Genomic DNA, 17,673 nt, shown 5'->3' with positions numbered 1-17,673 from the left:
ATATTGAGGGTGTGATCTAATTTGAACAGTTTAAGGATGCGTGATGACAACTTGAAAGGAGAGGATATGGTTTCTAAATTATACCAAAATGAAATCATTCTTTTAGCAATTGTAATGTTCACAGGAAAACGTCCAAGTTCACCGTAAACCATAAAGTTAGGAGTTGATGATCGCAACCCAGTAGCAAACTTTAGAAATTTAAGGTGAAATTTTTCAATGTTTATAACATTTTCACAACCCCATATTTCACATCCATACAAGGCTATAGGTAGTATTAAGATATCAAACAATTGGATTACAGTATCAAGTGCTAGATTGAGGTTTCTTGATTTTTTCAGGAGTGCAAACATGGCCTTTTTAGAGCTAGACAGTAAATCGTTTATTGCGGTATTAAATCTCCTATTGCGATGAAAGTTGATACCTAGATATGTATAATTATCTACAATTTCAATTGGTTTAGAATCAAATTGAAAAGATAATTTAGATTTTTTACCCACGCCTCCTCCAAATATAACAATCTTAGTTTTGGCAATGTTAACATTGAGTTTCCACACATCGCAGTATTTTTTGAACACATCAAGAGAATTTGGGAGATCTTTCTGGGATTCACCTAAAAGTATCGCATCATCTGCGTACAACAAAATGAAGAATTTAATACACATATACATATAATCATCATGAACACAATTGATGTCAACGCCCCTACAAACTTTGCTCTCAAGATATACATCTAAATCATTGAGAAAAATCGAAAATAATAATGGACCAGTGACAACAAATACAGAACTCTACTCTAATCACCACATGGCCAAGCATCACTGCAAAATGATCAGTGCAAGGTATTATTGGCGACACAAGCGGTATTCAATTTATTTGTTTCCCTTTATGAAAACAGTCGTTGTGGTTTGTCACCTGCTGTATGTCGCTGTAGGTAATTGTGTTGAATGCACCTGCATGTAACGGTGACATATACAACTGCATGTAACTCTCCAGTCTTTCAAGTAGCGCTTGTATTATGGGAGCGGTTTAATACAGGCAGAATAACTTTAACATAAGTCAACGTTCAAGTAGAGAGGTACGTCACATGGTGCGCCATGTCGTAAAACGTATGTGACTAACAGCAAATTCCAGGTTTACCTCTTTGAATTCTATTTTACTATTTAAGTAATTTAACACATTGAAATACCGACATGGTAAAATCGTCATACATGCCCATTGACAGCAGCGTGAAGAAATGCCAATTGGGTGTGTGATTTTTAAAGAAATGACACAATCAGGTATCTAAATCATATACGATTACCCTCCATTGAACCATTGGGAATGACAAGTCACGCCTTGTGTTCAAAAGCGAGGCGAATTGCGACATTACTCTATTTAAATAACATTTGCTAAGATCTTCTTGATCATTTCGTTTGGTAGACCTATTGAGAAAACCAACAAGGATAGCCCCAGTGTTCCCTTGTTCATGCCTAAGACAAATAATATTTACGGCACCAAATATATTTAACAACACTTTGATAGTTTGAAAGCTTTTGTGAATAAACCTCTTGATATCGAGATCCAAACACACAAGATAACTCCTTCTCCGTTTTACAACACTTGATTTAGGGATATTTTTAAGGCACCCATCCTACTGGATCTGATAACAGTTGCATGAATACATACACGCTGATGACCCTTGTCCCAGAGCCCTGGAGAAAGGCCTGAGTTTAATACCCCTATAAAGTGTAGACGTACTAATCTGATTACTAATGTGTCAGCTGGGAATTGTAAATCATCACAGATTTTGATGGTCTACGTACTCGAAGTGTACACACAAGGCCTCCTTGACATAGTACTTTATATTGTACCATTCACGGAGTGTCTCGCTGGTCATCATTTAAGGTCAAAGTACAAGTAAGCCTTAATTTTCTCTTTATAAACTGAATCACGGATGGCCATCACACATGCATCACGACCAACACCACACCGCGACCAGTGGACCATGCCCCGCGTAGATGGTGGCGCCCGAACAGGCGAGTTGGTCATGGTCGTGACTAGAATTGGGCACTGTTTGACCACGTGGTACTGAGCGCGTTGGTGGATATTGAACAAGCTAGAACAACTTCATCTCGACACAAAGCCAAGTTTTCTTGTCGTTTAACGCCGCACTAATATTCCAACTCGGCGGTCTGCAAATAATCGAGTTTGGACCAGACAATCCTGTGATTGATATGAGAATCGATCCACGCAATTGGAATACAATGACACACACTCAACAAAGTCAGGGAGCCCGACCACCCGATCCCATTGCTCGCCTCTTTCGACAAGCACAGTCACCTTTTACGCCAAGCATGGGTTGCTAAAGACCTATTCTACCCTAGATCTTCACGGGCCACAAAGCCATGCTCGCATCAGCCAAAAAACCTGTTCTAAGCACGGGATGATATAACTAAACTACCGAAAGACAGGGCTCTCCTCTAGACGTTGCTTATCCATGAATGACCATGTATTGTCCCATAGGATTCAGGGGCAGATACCCCCTGTTGGGATTCCGGGTTTGAGGTCGATCCCCAGTATCCTATGTTTGTCGTACAAGGCGACTAAACGGCTTAAGTGGTTAGGCTCGGTCATTTAGTTAAATGGTTGTCATCGAACCTCGGTGTGATACGTTTGTTCATAATATCGATTACAAGTTTGTCTGAGCCAGATTCGATTATTTACAGGCCGCCGTCATGTAGCTGTAACACTGGTGAGGGTGATGTTGAACTACCTACAAACAAAACCCTTTCCATGTTTTTTTTTATATAGTCTTTATTCATTATGTATTGTAGGCCACAGGCCCATTATACATTACAGAGTATACAGTGAGAGAGAAACATTATAATACAAAATTTTAGGTAATTAACAAAAGACGTAGTTTCATTGCTCTATAAATGAATACGGATAGATTTTGAATGATTATTACATTATTTGATGCCATTAAAATATTAAACGTATGTATGGAGGGGTACAGGTAAAACCTTTTGGGTATATATTTTCGTCTTAAATGCACATATCGATCACAACTTATTATAAAATGAAATCCATCTTCAATTTGATTTTGATTGCACGCCAGAAACAACCTTTCAGATTTTAACTCTTTTTTTTATACCTCTCAGTCTCAATTCGGAGCTGGTGGGAACAACATCCATATTCATATCCATATTCATATTCATATTCATCAATGCCAAAAGCAGAGTCGAATGTACGATTCCGACTATGTCGTGAGTATGTGTTTATGAATCACTCTCAGATGGTGATGACATCAGGTGTTCGCGAACCATTTATCTCAGGTAGCAGGAACTATGCAGTCCAGGATTCCCTGCGAAATTGCGATAAAAATGAAAACCCTTGAAGATTCAGAATAATCTTGAAAGGAATCGTAATGTTTGCATTGACAGTTATAGAACATATTGAGGATTGTTAATACATTCGTTATAAAATGAAACAAGGTTGAACAAAAGGAAAAGTGGTGTGACGAGACTGAACTTAGAACATATCATAATGTCATTGGCACCACGTGAATCTATACACGGTAACTGGAATCGAACAAGCACGTGGCAAACCCGACCTTCTACAATATTGAAACTCCCAAACACATGAAAAAACACTATGTCAGTCTATAGTTTAGTAAATATGCTATGTAAGAACCACGACTTGACATATACAATGGTCTGTGCTTGTCAGTCTATATTAAAGTATATATGCTATGTAAGAACCACGACTTGACATATACAATGGTCTGTGCTTGTCAGTCTATATTAAAGTATATATGCTATGTAAGAACCACGACTTGGTATATACAATGGTCTGTGGTTGTCGGTCTATATTATAGTATATATACCATGTGAGAACCACGACTTGACATATACAATGGTCAGTCAATATCAAAGTATATATGCTATTTAAGAACCACGACTTGACATATACAGTGGTCTGTGGTTGTTTGTCTTTATTATAGTACCTATGCTATGTAAGATCTACGACATGACATATACAATGGTCTGTGCTTGTCAGTCTATATTAAAGTATATATGCTATGTAAGAACCACGACTTGACATACACAATGGCCCGTGGTTGTCAGTTGCTGGTTGTGGCAATGCGCCAAACTGCGCGTGGTGGCCTCGCAGTCGCCAACTGGTATATAATATATACGAGTAACGGTCAAACACAAAGTAGTCTAAGAGCGACCGTCACAAGGGCTTCACTAACCAGAACCGTCTCAACATTGATTACAGCACATAGGCGTTAAAGGGCTGCATCGGCAAAATCACACTAAATCAGGTGGAAAGAGTAATACAGAATCATTTTAACAAAGGTAAGTCGGTTAATTCATTTCTCTACAATGTGTATTCCACTATAGGCCGACAATATTGATTGTGTTTCAATACCAACTACTACATATTGTTAGTACTAATATTCATTTCATATATGTTTCTTACCACTGAGAGGCTAATATTTCCCAAAAGCATACTTGTGAATTGTGACTATTCCAAATCCACGTACCAACGATTTAGTTCACTTTAATTAAATTGACATTGATGGTTTTTGAATGTGATGCAAACTGGATATAAAGGACAACTTTACGCTGTTATATCCGAGTTCTTACACTGTTATATCCGAGTTCTTACACTGTTATATCCCAGTTCTTACACTGTTATATCCCTGTTCTTACACTGTTATATCCCTGTTCTTACACTGTTATATCCGAGTTCTTACACTGTTATATCCCTGTTCTTACACTGTTATATCCCTGTTCTTACACTGTTATATGCCTGTTCTTACACTGTTATATCCCTGTTCTTACACTATTATATCCGAGTTCTTACACTGTTATATCCCAGTTCTTACACTGTTATATCCCTGTTCTTACACTGTTATATCCCAGTTCTTACACTGTTATATCCCAGTTCTTACACTGTTATATCCCAGTTCTTACACTGTTAAATCCCAGTTCTTACACTGTTATATCCCAGTTCTTACACTGTTATATCCCAGTTCTTACACTGTTATATCCCAGTTCTTACACTGTTATATCCCAGTTCTTACACTATATTTGCGAGTTTGTGAAGTATGGAATTTATCAAATGTCTATTCTTGATAAGGGGGAATAATTTGATACAATTTTGATTCTAACAAACTTAATCTTTATAACATTCAAGAATTATGACATTATGGTGGCGGAGACAATTTTATAATGGACGTCCAACGGATGGGAAGAGTTGGGGCGTTTTTATCTATTTGTAATATACGTCACTACACCATCAAACTAAGTGAATTTAACCAGCCGAGATGTCTGCCCATGCCTGAATTATTCCCACATCATCTACACAATATTGTCATGGTCTATGTAGATATATCAAATGTCAACAACGTTGATTACGATGTCAATCAAACGTTCCCCTTTCTACTTCCAGGTCCTCTATCAATGGCGTCTGTTCAGTTCCGCCAAGCCCTTCTCATGCTCAAACTAGGGATGGAGGACAGTCCCCCCTCTGACGTCGGAGAGGACATGACGTGTCCAAGATGTCTGCCGTCGTCTCAGCTCGACTACAGCTTGTTCCGCAGAGGTTCCCTTGAGGTGCCAGACATGTGCTTGTGTAAAGACAGTCGACGTCAATCTGTTCACTGGGCAGATGAAAGTCACCCGAGTCTGGAGACACCGAGATCTCAGACAACGAAAACAACTAAAGCCAAGAGGAACAAGCCAAGGTCCATTCTCAAGACAAAGGACAGTGAAGAAAACTCATGATGAGTCATCCGAATGACGTCAGCTGATACGACGAAGAGCAGATATGTCCAGGTATCCCAGTTGGACAGTTGCTTGATTGCAATACCTGAATTGGTACGTTCTTGGTGCAATACCCGTAGTGACACGTGTCCAGTGACACCTGACGCTAGGTCTAGACATCTAATAGTCGACAATGCTCCCATCGGAATGGACAAATGCTGACAATCACCTCTCGATGGCGAAATGATGAAATAGTGAAAGCAACTATAAGTTTCTTTTTATATTATTACGAACTGTGACGTCATGACATTCACAATAAGACGAGTTGTCTTGCGTTGTTCTCTCTATTCACGTCCTCGGTCTGTACGTTCTATTCACTATGTTATACATTTATACTTTGAAAATAAAACATTTTGTCAGAACTGTGGTAAGGTAGTTATTTTGCACAAGGATGCGGACATGTGTGTGTGTGTGAGTGTGTGGCGTGGGTGGGTGCACGGATGCGAGCATGTGTGTGTGGTGTGTGTGTTATGTGTATGTGTGTGGTGTGAGTGGTGCACACGTGTATGTGATGCGTGTGTATAAGTGTGTGTGGTCAGTGTGTGTGTGTGTGTTTGGGGTGTGTGGTGTGATGTTGTCTGTGTGATGTATGTGTGTAGCTTGTGTGTTTGGGATGTGTGCATGTTGTATGTGTGGTGTATGGTGTGTGTGTTTGGTGTTTGTGTGTCGTCAGTCTGTGTGTGTGTGTGTTTTGGGTGTGTGGTGTGATGTCTGTGTGGTGTATGTGTGTAGCTTGTGTGTTTGGGATGTGTGCATGTTGTATGTGTGGTGTATGTTGTGTGTGTTTGGTGTTTGTGAGTGTGTTGTCAGTGTGTGTGTGTTTGGTGTTGTGGTGTGATGTTGTCTGTGTGGTGTATGTGTGTAGCTTGTGTGTGTATATGTTTGTGTTTTTGGGATGTGTGCATGTTGTCTGTGTGGCGTATGGTGTGTGTGTTTGGTGTTTGTGTGTGGTCAGTGTGTGTGTGGGTGTGTGTTTGGGGTGTGTGGTGTGATGTCTGTGTGGTGTATGTGTGTAGCTTGTGTGTGTGTCTCTGTGTTGGGTGTGTTTCACGTATTTAGTCCCGGCAGCGTAACCCTTCTTAGAGTGCCAGGCTTTATAACAAAAATGTTTAAAATATATATAACGTACATGCTATCGTCGAAATAACACGTATAATAGAACCCAGTTCCACATTGATATTTCATTGTATTCGGATCACATATCTTAACTTGCAGTCCACACTGGACATGAATGACACTTGGTGACAGCCGTTTAACAAAATCTGTTGAGGTGATCGATCGCATTGCACTCTTTTATGAAGTAACGTGTCTGTGTGTATGTCGCCCCATGGGGTATCATTTCACGACATTGGACGACGGCTCCGATACATATATGTCTATGAATGCTCTTCTGTCACCCAGAACCGTGTTAACAATATAACTATGCTTGGTATTCACAGGTACACAATGTTGTAGGAATTAGGTTCGTGTTGTGTTGCAGTAATTGTAAACAAAGTATTCTTGCCATGAGACGGTGTAAACAAACCAGACAATCAGGTGATGGACACGAAAGCGCACTTTTGTTGAAACTGAAAAAGATATTTTTATTTTGAGAGAGGCAACCCTCTTCAACAACCCTAGTAACTGTTTTATCACCGGGACAAAATGTACAGACGTCCACCCGTAAGCTCAATGAACTATCTCACAAAATGAAAGCATTTATAGACATATGTCGAGGCATATCAAATATCCAGTGCGCGCAATGAGCAAGGTGTCTAAAAAGTCATCAGCATGGATCGATCCAGTCATTCTGAAGTCTCTATTAACTATAGGAATAAGGGGGCACGGGTGGCCCAGTCGTCGAATGCGGAGTTGCGTCCCTTGGGCACGCCAGAAACCTATGATTGTGGGTTCGAATCCCGGTTCGCCCCTATCATGTTTCTAGGTTTGTCAGCACCATACCCGTGCTCGTGGGTTGCACCGAAGTGGTAAACGTCTGAGACCTGCATCACTTCGGGCTTTCCTCCCACATTAAGCTGACACGCCGTGATATAACTGGAATACTGTTAAAAGCGGCGTTAAACCCAACTAACTCACTCACTCACTATAGGAATAAACCATCAGGCTTTGTAGCACGTACTTCGTTTTGTTTACAGATGTAGAATTTTCGGCAAATCTAAATCAGGTCCCAGACGTGCCCACGATTTGTGTTGCAAGGTGATTTCCAAATTGAAATGCAGAGATTAACCCAGAAATTGGTTTGTACAGAGCTAAATTGTGAACTCATCGAATGACCACAAAAGGTCAATGGAAAATAAATATCTCATATGGAAACACGGAGTTTTAGGTATACAATCACAAAAGCAGTACAATGGGTCAAGGACAATCCCAATAAGCACTACAATGGTTCAAGGACAATCCCGAAAAAGCAGTACAATGGCCAAGGATAATCCCCAAAAGCAGTACACTGGGTCAAGTATAATCTCCAAAAGCAGTACTATGGGTCAAGGATAATCCCCAAAAGACGTACAATGGGTCAAGGACAATCCCAAAAAGCAGTACAATGGGTAAAGGACAATCCCAAAAAGCAGTACATATCAAGGACAATACCAAAAAGCAGTACAATGGGTCAAGGACAATCCCAATAAGCAGTACTATGGGTCAAGGACAATCCCAATGAGCAGTACTATGGGTCAAGGACAATCCCAAAAAGCAGTACAATGGGTCAAGGACAATCCCAAAAAGCAGTACAATGGGTCAAGGACAATCCCAAAAAGCAGTACAATGGGTCAAGGACAATCACTAAAATCAGTACAATGGGTCAAGGACAATACCAATTAGCAGTACAATGGGTCAAAGGCTAACAGTCAGCAGCAATCCATATCAAGCCCCTTAACACAAGTCAGTCCACAAAGTCCAGAATTTGTCACTGTTTATTGTCTAGAAGGACTTGAATGCATTAAGCTTTAGATATATCGATGATCTGATATCGTTCAATAACCATCAAAAAGCCAGTTCCCTTCCACAGATTTACCCACTAGAAATTAAGGAACCAGTGAGACCACCTCGTCGTTTCATACTTAGATCTATACTTAGATTCAGAGTGACAAACTCTATTAAGTCTTTGAAAGGCATTTAGAGGTGATACGCATACGGATGAGAATGTATGGATGTAAACTTCTTTATTATGAGGAACACAACGTTTCGGTGTATATACTTACTCCTTCATCAAGTGAATGAATGCCACGAGGCAGAGAGAGACATGTACGAGAGAGACTCGTACATGTAGATATATATGCTTTCTGCTTCATAGCATCCATTCACCTGATGAAGGAGTAAGTATACACTCCGAAACGTTGTGTTCCTCATAATAAAGAAGTTGACAAAACATACATTCTCTTCCGGAAACTATATTGTTCTTAGTGTTCATGTACCTTCCCTACTCTTTTCTTTCCTACTGCTCTGTTTATGCATAGTAGAAATTGTAAATCAATTATGTAGATATTTGGGAGAAGGTGTCCAAAGTTGGAGAGCGTGTACCCAATCCCATTCACTTTTTGTGAATAAAATATGTTTTCCTCATCTCATAAGGAAGAGAATTTATTGATGTCAACTTTCTTATTATGAGGAATCCAACGTTTCGGAGTATATGCTTACTCCTTCATCAGGTGAATGAAGTAAGCATATACTCCGAAACGTTGTGTTCCTCATAATAATGGGGGCGGTCGGGTAGCCTAGTGGTTAAAGCGTTCGCTCGTCACGCCGAAGACCCGGGTTCGAATCCCGACATGGGTACAATGTGTGAAGCCCATTTCTGGTGTCCCCCGCCGTGATATTGCTGGAATATTGCTAAAAGCGGCGTAAAACCATACTCATTCACTCACTCACCTCATAATAATGAAGTTGACATCCATAAATTCTCTTCCTTATGGGTATGACAATCGTCAAACGGTGGAAGATATTTCATAATAGTGGATGATTTTGATGTTTTCCCTTTAAGAATTTCATTCGATTAACATTTTAAGGTATATTTATTACAAATAGACAATTGACGTTCGAAGCATTGTTACTGACATTTGAGATTGTGATCCTTGTTATAACGTCAACAAGAATCAGACCGTAGACGTGTAATTGAAGTCCTACAGCAGTGTTAATACTGCTCGTCTTTATTCATATAATAATCGATACCGATACAATGTGATCGATCACTCATAAAGGCCTAATCTAAACAGGAGTGGTATTTGAGTGATTATGGGCTATATATAGCTACTGTGCAGCTATTCTCGACCTGCGTCTATCAATAAAATCCACAAATAGAGCCTGGCTATTGGAGATCATTAAGACTTGTCATCCAGGGTGGTCGGGGTCTAGTTGCTTAAGGATGTCGGCCAATACAAATACCGTGTTCATTTACAGTCGTCTCCACTATGGGGTTCATCGACCGCCGGGACAAAGTAATTAGACGAAAAATAAGCCAAATGCCGTAGTTTGGTAGAATTGCAACACAGCTCAACCTTTCGGCTCCTTGTCATGCTTTGACCAGAACATGTAAGGAGATGGAAAAGCTGCCAAGTCCTTTTTTGATGCAATCATTTGGCATTGGCCTATTGACACCATCATGGCTCTTGACTTGAAGGTATAAAGGATATGTAAGAGTCTAAATATAACTGTATAGCTGGGATAAAAAGACCAAATATCACAACCAAATCCCGGATTCAATCTCACGATTACCGGATCCTTACATGGCTAAGTAACGTAATCCTATTAACGAATTATGAACATCATACCTTACAATGTACTGAGGGTTACCCGCAGTTTATACACTACACATGACGTTTATAACGAACACGCTTATAACAAACTGATGGATATAACGAACTTACTTTTTTTGTCCCTAAAATGTGCTGTAGTTCTGCTGTATATATGCTTATAACGAACTACGGTTATAACGAACTAAAATAAGGGGTCCCTTTGAGTTCGTTTCAACCGTAGTTCAATGTAACTTATCTTTCGTCCCTGTAATACACTAAGCTGAAGAATGTACATTTTAAGAGCTATTAACCTAGGATTAGCATTAACCAAAATAGCACATGTTCCTATTTCTTTCTCTTTCTGTGTACTGACTAACAAAGGGCAAATCATAATCCTTATATTGATATTAATGCGTTATAACACCCAGTGATCGTGCATTAAACCATTTGCACATAGGGTCGTGGCAACGTTCAGCTTAACAGGACATGAAATACGTATGTTAAAGATAATCATTTGAGTTTGAATTACATTGGATCATTGGTGTCCTGATCTGTCGGGGACGAGTATGGTCTCGTTAGAATTGAGTTATTCTACTGGAGTAAACTGTTCAGGTAAGTAAATGATATGACGGAGAAATGTATAATAATGTATTTTTCAGATGTAACGAAAGTTAAGTTTATTGCTCAGTTGAGAACATATCATTGTCATCTATCAATACAAAATGTGTATGTAAGGTAAGATAACAACTACAGCAGCAACGACAACAACAACAACTACTATTTCAACAAGCTCTCAAACACCGGTTGCTGGTTTGATGGCTATACACCAATTAGGACTTAAAAGCCTAATGGTTGACGAGGACATATGGGGCATATGGACAACACAAACTGGATGTCTTCATGCGATGACTCCCATGGGCTTCCAGGTTAGAAGTGTTGGCTTGGTGGCTTGGTTGGCCTCTCATACTACCCCAACAGAATTAATCGTTCTCACAATATTAATCACTGATAATTGTCATCAGGCCGCTGCCATGTAGCTGGAAAATAGCCGAGTGCGGTGTCAAAGAACAAGGAGGAAATAAAAGAAAAAAACAAAAACAAACAAACCATATCGCATATAATATGAGATCAGTATATGCAGGACTTGCTGCTGTCGCTACGACTTTGGAGTATGTTTAACCTTTCCTCTCAGCGCATTCTGTATGGGCAATGATATCACGTGTACACCAATGACTTTGTATGTTCTTGACATAATTAGATAATTATAATTAAGTATGTCCTTTAAACTCTTACCTTTCTCCAGCCATTGACCTCTGAAAAAACATGTACTTAGTCCTCTTTAACATACAATGTTATTGATCAAGTACGTTTGGAAATGGCCACAGTCTCATCGCTGTCGTTGCTATTTGTTATGGTCACTGTACCGCTTGTGTATTGAGAGAGACAGACAGACACAAATACAGCATACAAACAGAGATAGCGAGAGAGAGAGGGGGGAAAGAGAGAGAGAGAGAGGGGAGAGAAAGCGAGGAGGAAGATGGAAAGAGAGAGTGAGAGAGAGGGAGGGAAAGAGAGAGAGAGGAGGTTGAAAGAGAGATCTAGAGCGAGAGAGGAGAGAGAGAGAGAGAGAGAGAGAGAGAGAGAGAGAGAGAGAGAGAGAGAGAGAGAGAGAGAGAGAGAGAGAGAGAGATTATAGCGTTTACATGGAATTACATATAATATACACTCCATATTAAAACACGTACACACAAAATACAATATAACGTCCTACGTATGGCCTACGGGGGCTTGACATAAATTCTTATTTATTTAGTCATAGATCAGAAGAAGATTAATTAAGACATATGCCTACACACTGGTTTATGTTTAGTTAAGTTAAGAATTTCGTTACACACACATGCGATGCGCCCTCACACAGAAAAAAGGCACTCACACACACTCACACACGTACGTCAAAATACTTACACAAACACGCAGGCACGCAGGCACGCACGCACGCAGACACTCATACACAAACACGTAGACACGCACACAGGCACACTCACGAACATGCATGCACACAGGCACACTCACGAACATGCATGCTATTAAAATCATAATCACATACACTATCACTTCATACCCCAAGGGGGCACGAGTGGCCCAGTCGTCTAAGGCGCCGCGATTCGCTGTGCAGAGTTGCGTCCCTTGGACACGCCAGAAACCAAACCAATGATTGTGGGTTCGAATCCCGGTTAGCCCCGATTATGTTTCTAGGTTTGTCAGCACCATACCCTTGCTCGTGGGTTTCACTGAAGTGGTAAACGTCTGAGACCTGCCTCACTTCGGGCTTTCCTCCCACATTAAGCTGACACGCCGTGATATAACTGGAATACTGTTAGAAGCGGAGTTAAACCCAACTCACTCACTCACTCATACCCCCAAGAAAGGACTAACCAACAATGTGTCTATGTTTGCGCGTAATGATATCAAAATCATAAAAGGATTTAGATTTATTTTACAGTATTTGTATCACAATGTAGCCTTTTACCTTGCGCCGTGAGATGTTAAACTCTGCCATTGTTATACTGTGTGTTATACGCCTCTGCAGCCGGAGGCTCTAGACATGAAACAGGTCATTGTGTGATGTACGTATGACTATGTCCATTAGATGTGATGATTAGAGGCGTATGGACATTAAGGCACATTATACACTGCATTCTAACAAACACTGACACACAGGGTAATATATAAAAGCTTTTGTACAGTGTTATAGTATAATAGTAGGTTTGTTATAGTCCTAGATTAACTCAAACGTGAATATCTCTTTTGGAACTGTTCGTGTGTCGATTCCATGAGAAAATGATTGTTTGCCATTTCATGCCTAAACAACTTTTATGTTTTGTACATCTGGGTGCATTATGCCAGACAGATTTGTTATAATACTAGCTGACGTTTTACGTTCGGTTGAAATAGTTCCTTTCAGAGTTAACCTCCCGAAAAATCAAAACAGTATTTTCGAAATAACATGATCATTGGTGTTGCGCATGGAAACAATGGGAAGTCTGTATGTCACGCTAAATGTAATTTATTCTGGCATTTAATCATAAATCACAATATTTGTTGTTGACAGGACAGCTTCCAGCCTACCAGTAATAGGACCTATCTAATGAAGGGTTATGAGCGGGCTTCAGAGAGACTTCGATCTGTATTAACTTATCAGCAGGTAGCAGCACCTGATATTGACAGGTGCGTGTGTTCATGTGGGCTTTATCCAGCGCGGTGGACGGTAGAAGCTGGTATTGCTGCTAGAGGCAACAAGATCTGCCACTGTGTGTGTGATTCCTAGGAACATGACGTGGGGATGATGTGAAGGGAACTGGCATTCATACCTGCACCATCGGTGGATGAGGCAGCCTGGTTGAGAGTAGGACGTCGGGTGACAGGCTTGTAAACTGGTCTTGCTGCTGTAACAAGAAGTTCATTCATTGCTGAAAGGTCCTTACGAATACTGAAGACGAACATGAAGAGTAACCTGTGATAGATTCAGAGGCTGATGTAATATATTGCCGTCAGTGGACTGTATGACCTAACACCTGGTGTCATCATTGTTTCATCGTGATTCCCAGATACGTTCTCATCATATGGGATTCGTACATCGGCTTTACTTTTAGCTGAGATATTTCATGAGTGTTGAAAGTTTTTTTTGGCTTTTACTTTCATGACATTACGATACTGATGTAATCTGATCAGGATATTATTTGTGATCACTGGTGATATTTTCGGTTTGAACAATGTTTGAGGCGTGCATAAATAAAAGTGCGGAGTCCCTGCATTTGGATTGTGACATTGGTCAGGAGTTTAACAAGTCTAAATGCATCCAATATGATGATGATGGCGACATGTGCTTTGCAAGACGAGGGTCAGTAGACATCGCCGAAGGTTCTTCCCGGGATACTCCGGACTACAACCCCCTGTATTCCAGACGCTGGTCAATCAACCCTGACCACTTCCACAACAGGCGTGGGTCAGGGAGTCTGCTCCTCTCGGAGGAACATCACGAGAAAACGCGGTCTCAAAGTGACCAGAAGTTGTGTGCGCATGCGCAGAAGCGTGTGTCGTGTCAGCACGTGCGGTGGGCAGACGACTGCCAGAAGGATCTGGTGAGGACGCATCCCAGGAAACGCTACAACAAAAAACCAGTCAAACCGGTGCCCCTGAAACCCATTCTGAAACCTGGCCATTGTGGTGAGGATATATAAAAAAATTAAAGACACCTGACTTCGATTCCAAACTGGCAATAGTAAAATCAGATCACGGGGAATGCAATAGGTATAATTTAGATGACATTTTTATGTTAATAACACTTCATCAAAGGACGGAACTGTGCTCAGGGACATTGTTATGCTGGACGTTTACTGAACGAGACTATGTCGTGTCTTGTCTGCAATGGATGGCGGTGGAACTCGGCAGTGTGAGTGTCGATATGTGTGTAGGACATTCATCGCTATAGCAAGGAGCAGATGGACAATAAGCTGAACTGTGCTGTTCAGAAAACATCATCTGTGACCATCTCACTATGTTTTATTTGAATTGAATTATAACGTCTTTGACCATATTTAGATGCTTGTTAAGACCTTACATGATCCTGTTTGTTGTCGGAACCTTGTTGTGATGTTGTATATTGTCCTATTGCCAACCGCCCACTGAATAAATAGTAACGAGGTTTACACGAAGTAAAGCATTTTCGTCCAGTGTATTACTTCTGACATAACTTATTGTAACAGTGTAACGCATCAACAGTTACATGTAACTTGACATTCAAATTTATGCCGATTTTATGAGCTGTGCTTTCAGTCCAATACTCGATCAGCAATTTGCCGTAAGATAGCGACATTTTTATGCCCAGTGGTCTAAAGCAATAACACGGGACTTTACACATTGTTTCAGTGCAAGGATTCGAACCCGAAACTAAAGCTCTAGCCTGTTGTTAAACTTCAGTTACATGTGGGCGCAGTGGAACCCTTCATCTAAGACGCCGCAAATCGCTGTGCAAAATTGCGTCCCTTAGGCGAGCCAGGATGCGATGGCCGAGGATTCGAATTCAAGATAAGGTTATTATAAACTATATAGCTTCTTTTCTCTTTACCATCAGAATGGTACGCTCTATGGCTTGCATCCCCGAACATTGTTAAACTGACACGTGGTTTTACGTGGTTTTACTGAAATACTGTGAGCATTGTTAAACCTCATTCAGTTTCCCCTCGCGTAATAATCACTAAAAGCTCTACATGTCCAAGATACTTGACATATCGTTTAATCGTAGAACATTATTTTGCCTGCACAATCTTTATCGGCAACAATATCAGCTACCGACTTGTCTCGAACTGCGGATATCTCGACAAGTAAACTTGGTGTCACTGTTGTTTCAAAGAGCCAATGATACCCTGAAGAGCACAGCATAAAAGATATGTTCACGAAAAAGAAATCACTGCAAAATAATCACGATTTTTTATGACCATGCAAAACATTTATCAGTTACATCAGTGTTGCTTTATACGACATCCTATCTTATATCATACAGTGATTATAGCGTTAGGCCCGATTACCTGATTTGATTTCACCATGAAGAGTCTGCGAAAAGCCTATGGTTTAAATTGTTGCAATACATGTGCTTCTTTATCCATGAACCGGAATGGATAGAGCGTCTGCTCCGAGAGCGGAAAGTCGGGGTTCGATCCCCGGCCGTGTGGTACCAAAAGACGTTGAAAGATGACACTTGCTGTTAACCCGATTTGATTGGGTTTGGTTTGGTTTGTTTGTCGTTTAACGCCGCACTCAGCAATATTCCAGCTATATGACGGCGGTCTGTAAATATTCGACTCTGGACCAGGCAATCCACTGATTGATATCATGAGCATCGATCCACGCAATTTGGATTTATCACATACATCAACCAAGTCAGTGAGCCTGACCACCCGATCTCGTTAGTCTACCCCGGAATCTTCACGGGTCCTCTTGCAAGCATTGTTACCTGTTAGGACAAGCATGGGTTGCCGAAGACCTATTCTACCCTGGAATCTTCACGGGTCTAACCCGATTGGCGCTCGGCATTAAAACGATAAAACAAGGACTGATGGCTCGGAGTCAGTATATTGTGTCCGAGTAGGCTATCCATGTTAAACTTCGGCATGGCATATCAGTGGGTTAACACTACAAAGCTAGGGTAAGCCCAGACAAGCACATGCAGCCACACACACGTGCATTGATGTCGTTTTATAAGAAAAATAATCTTCAACGTGATGTTAAACCCCATTTCATATCACCTTTTCATATCCAGGCTAAGGTGAGTACTCATTGATGTAATAGGAATATATTAAATTGTCATGTTCATTATTCATAACTGTTTCCGTGCCAACATGACGCCTTGTGACGACATGACATCGATATGCTAATATATGCGTCATGCTCACATGAAATGAAAGTTTCTCCTGTCATCTGTAAGATGGGGGATATTTTTTAATGCCAAAATCAGCAATATTATAAATATATCACAGCGACATATATACAATTAAATGGGGATCTTTGAATTAAGTATTATTTATTAAAAATATAATATTATTTAAAAAAGGCTATATAATTGATTACAAAAGGTATGCGTGGTCAATAATTGTAGTGAGATTGTAATATCACTTGCTTGCTAAAGGTGTAATCTTCGTCGAAATATCGCTCCTATTTAATTAAAGAATCTATCCAAACTATCTTGCCATTAGATAGTTATCACACATCAGTAGTAGGAACAGACATTCACCCGTCGGGGTCACACGCGAACAGATCGATCACACACAAAAACAATCTGTTCGGGTTTTTTCAACAAACATGGAATGCATGGGATCTCTTTTGCAGAGGTTACCACACACGGTAACGAATATTACACGAGTAAAATTTCTTAATATGAGTATGATCTGCAGAGTTGCGTCCCTTAGGCGTGCCAGAAACTTATGATCGTGGGTTCGGATCCAGCACCATAGCCGTTCTCGTGGGTTTAATCAACGAGTTAAACGTCTGAGACCTGTATTATTTCGGGCGTACTTACCACGATTACGCTGAACGTCGTCATCATCCGAAGGCCGAGGGTTCGAATCCCAAAT

The 17,673-nt window shown here is 40.5% G+C and overlaps 1 protein-coding gene across 1 annotated transcript; it reads left to right on the top strand.

The window, feature by feature from the left end:
- The first annotated feature begins 4,214 nt into the window (after positions 1 to 4,214).
- On the top strand, positions 4,215 to 6,133 carry LOC139480250 (uncharacterized). The gene is made up of 2 exons (XM_071263287.1): positions 4,215 to 4,340; positions 5,440 to 6,133. Exon 2 carries the CDS (start codon positions 5,451 to 5,453, stop codon positions 5,772 to 5,774), a length of 324 nt encoding a protein of 107 aa, XP_071119388.1. The 5' UTR covers positions 4,215 to 4,340; positions 5,440 to 5,450; the 3' UTR covers positions 5,775 to 6,133.
- Positions 6,134 to 17,673: the final 11,540 nt, after the last annotated feature.

Source organism: Haliotis cracherodii, unplaced genomic scaffold (assembly GCF_022045235.1).
Source record: "Haliotis cracherodii isolate W230 unplaced genomic scaffold, xgHalCrac1.p SCAF_4, whole genome shotgun sequence".
Taxonomy (NCBI): domain Eukaryota; kingdom Metazoa; phylum Mollusca; class Gastropoda; order Lepetellida; family Haliotidae; genus Haliotis; species Haliotis cracherodii.
This window is presented reverse-complemented; position numbering and strand designations above follow the sequence as displayed.

Coding starts and splice junctions, on each gene's coding strand:
- LOC139480250 (XM_071263287.1), top strand. CDS start 5,451: ATGGCGTCTGTTCAGTTCCGCCAAGCCCTTCTCATGCTCAAACTAGGG.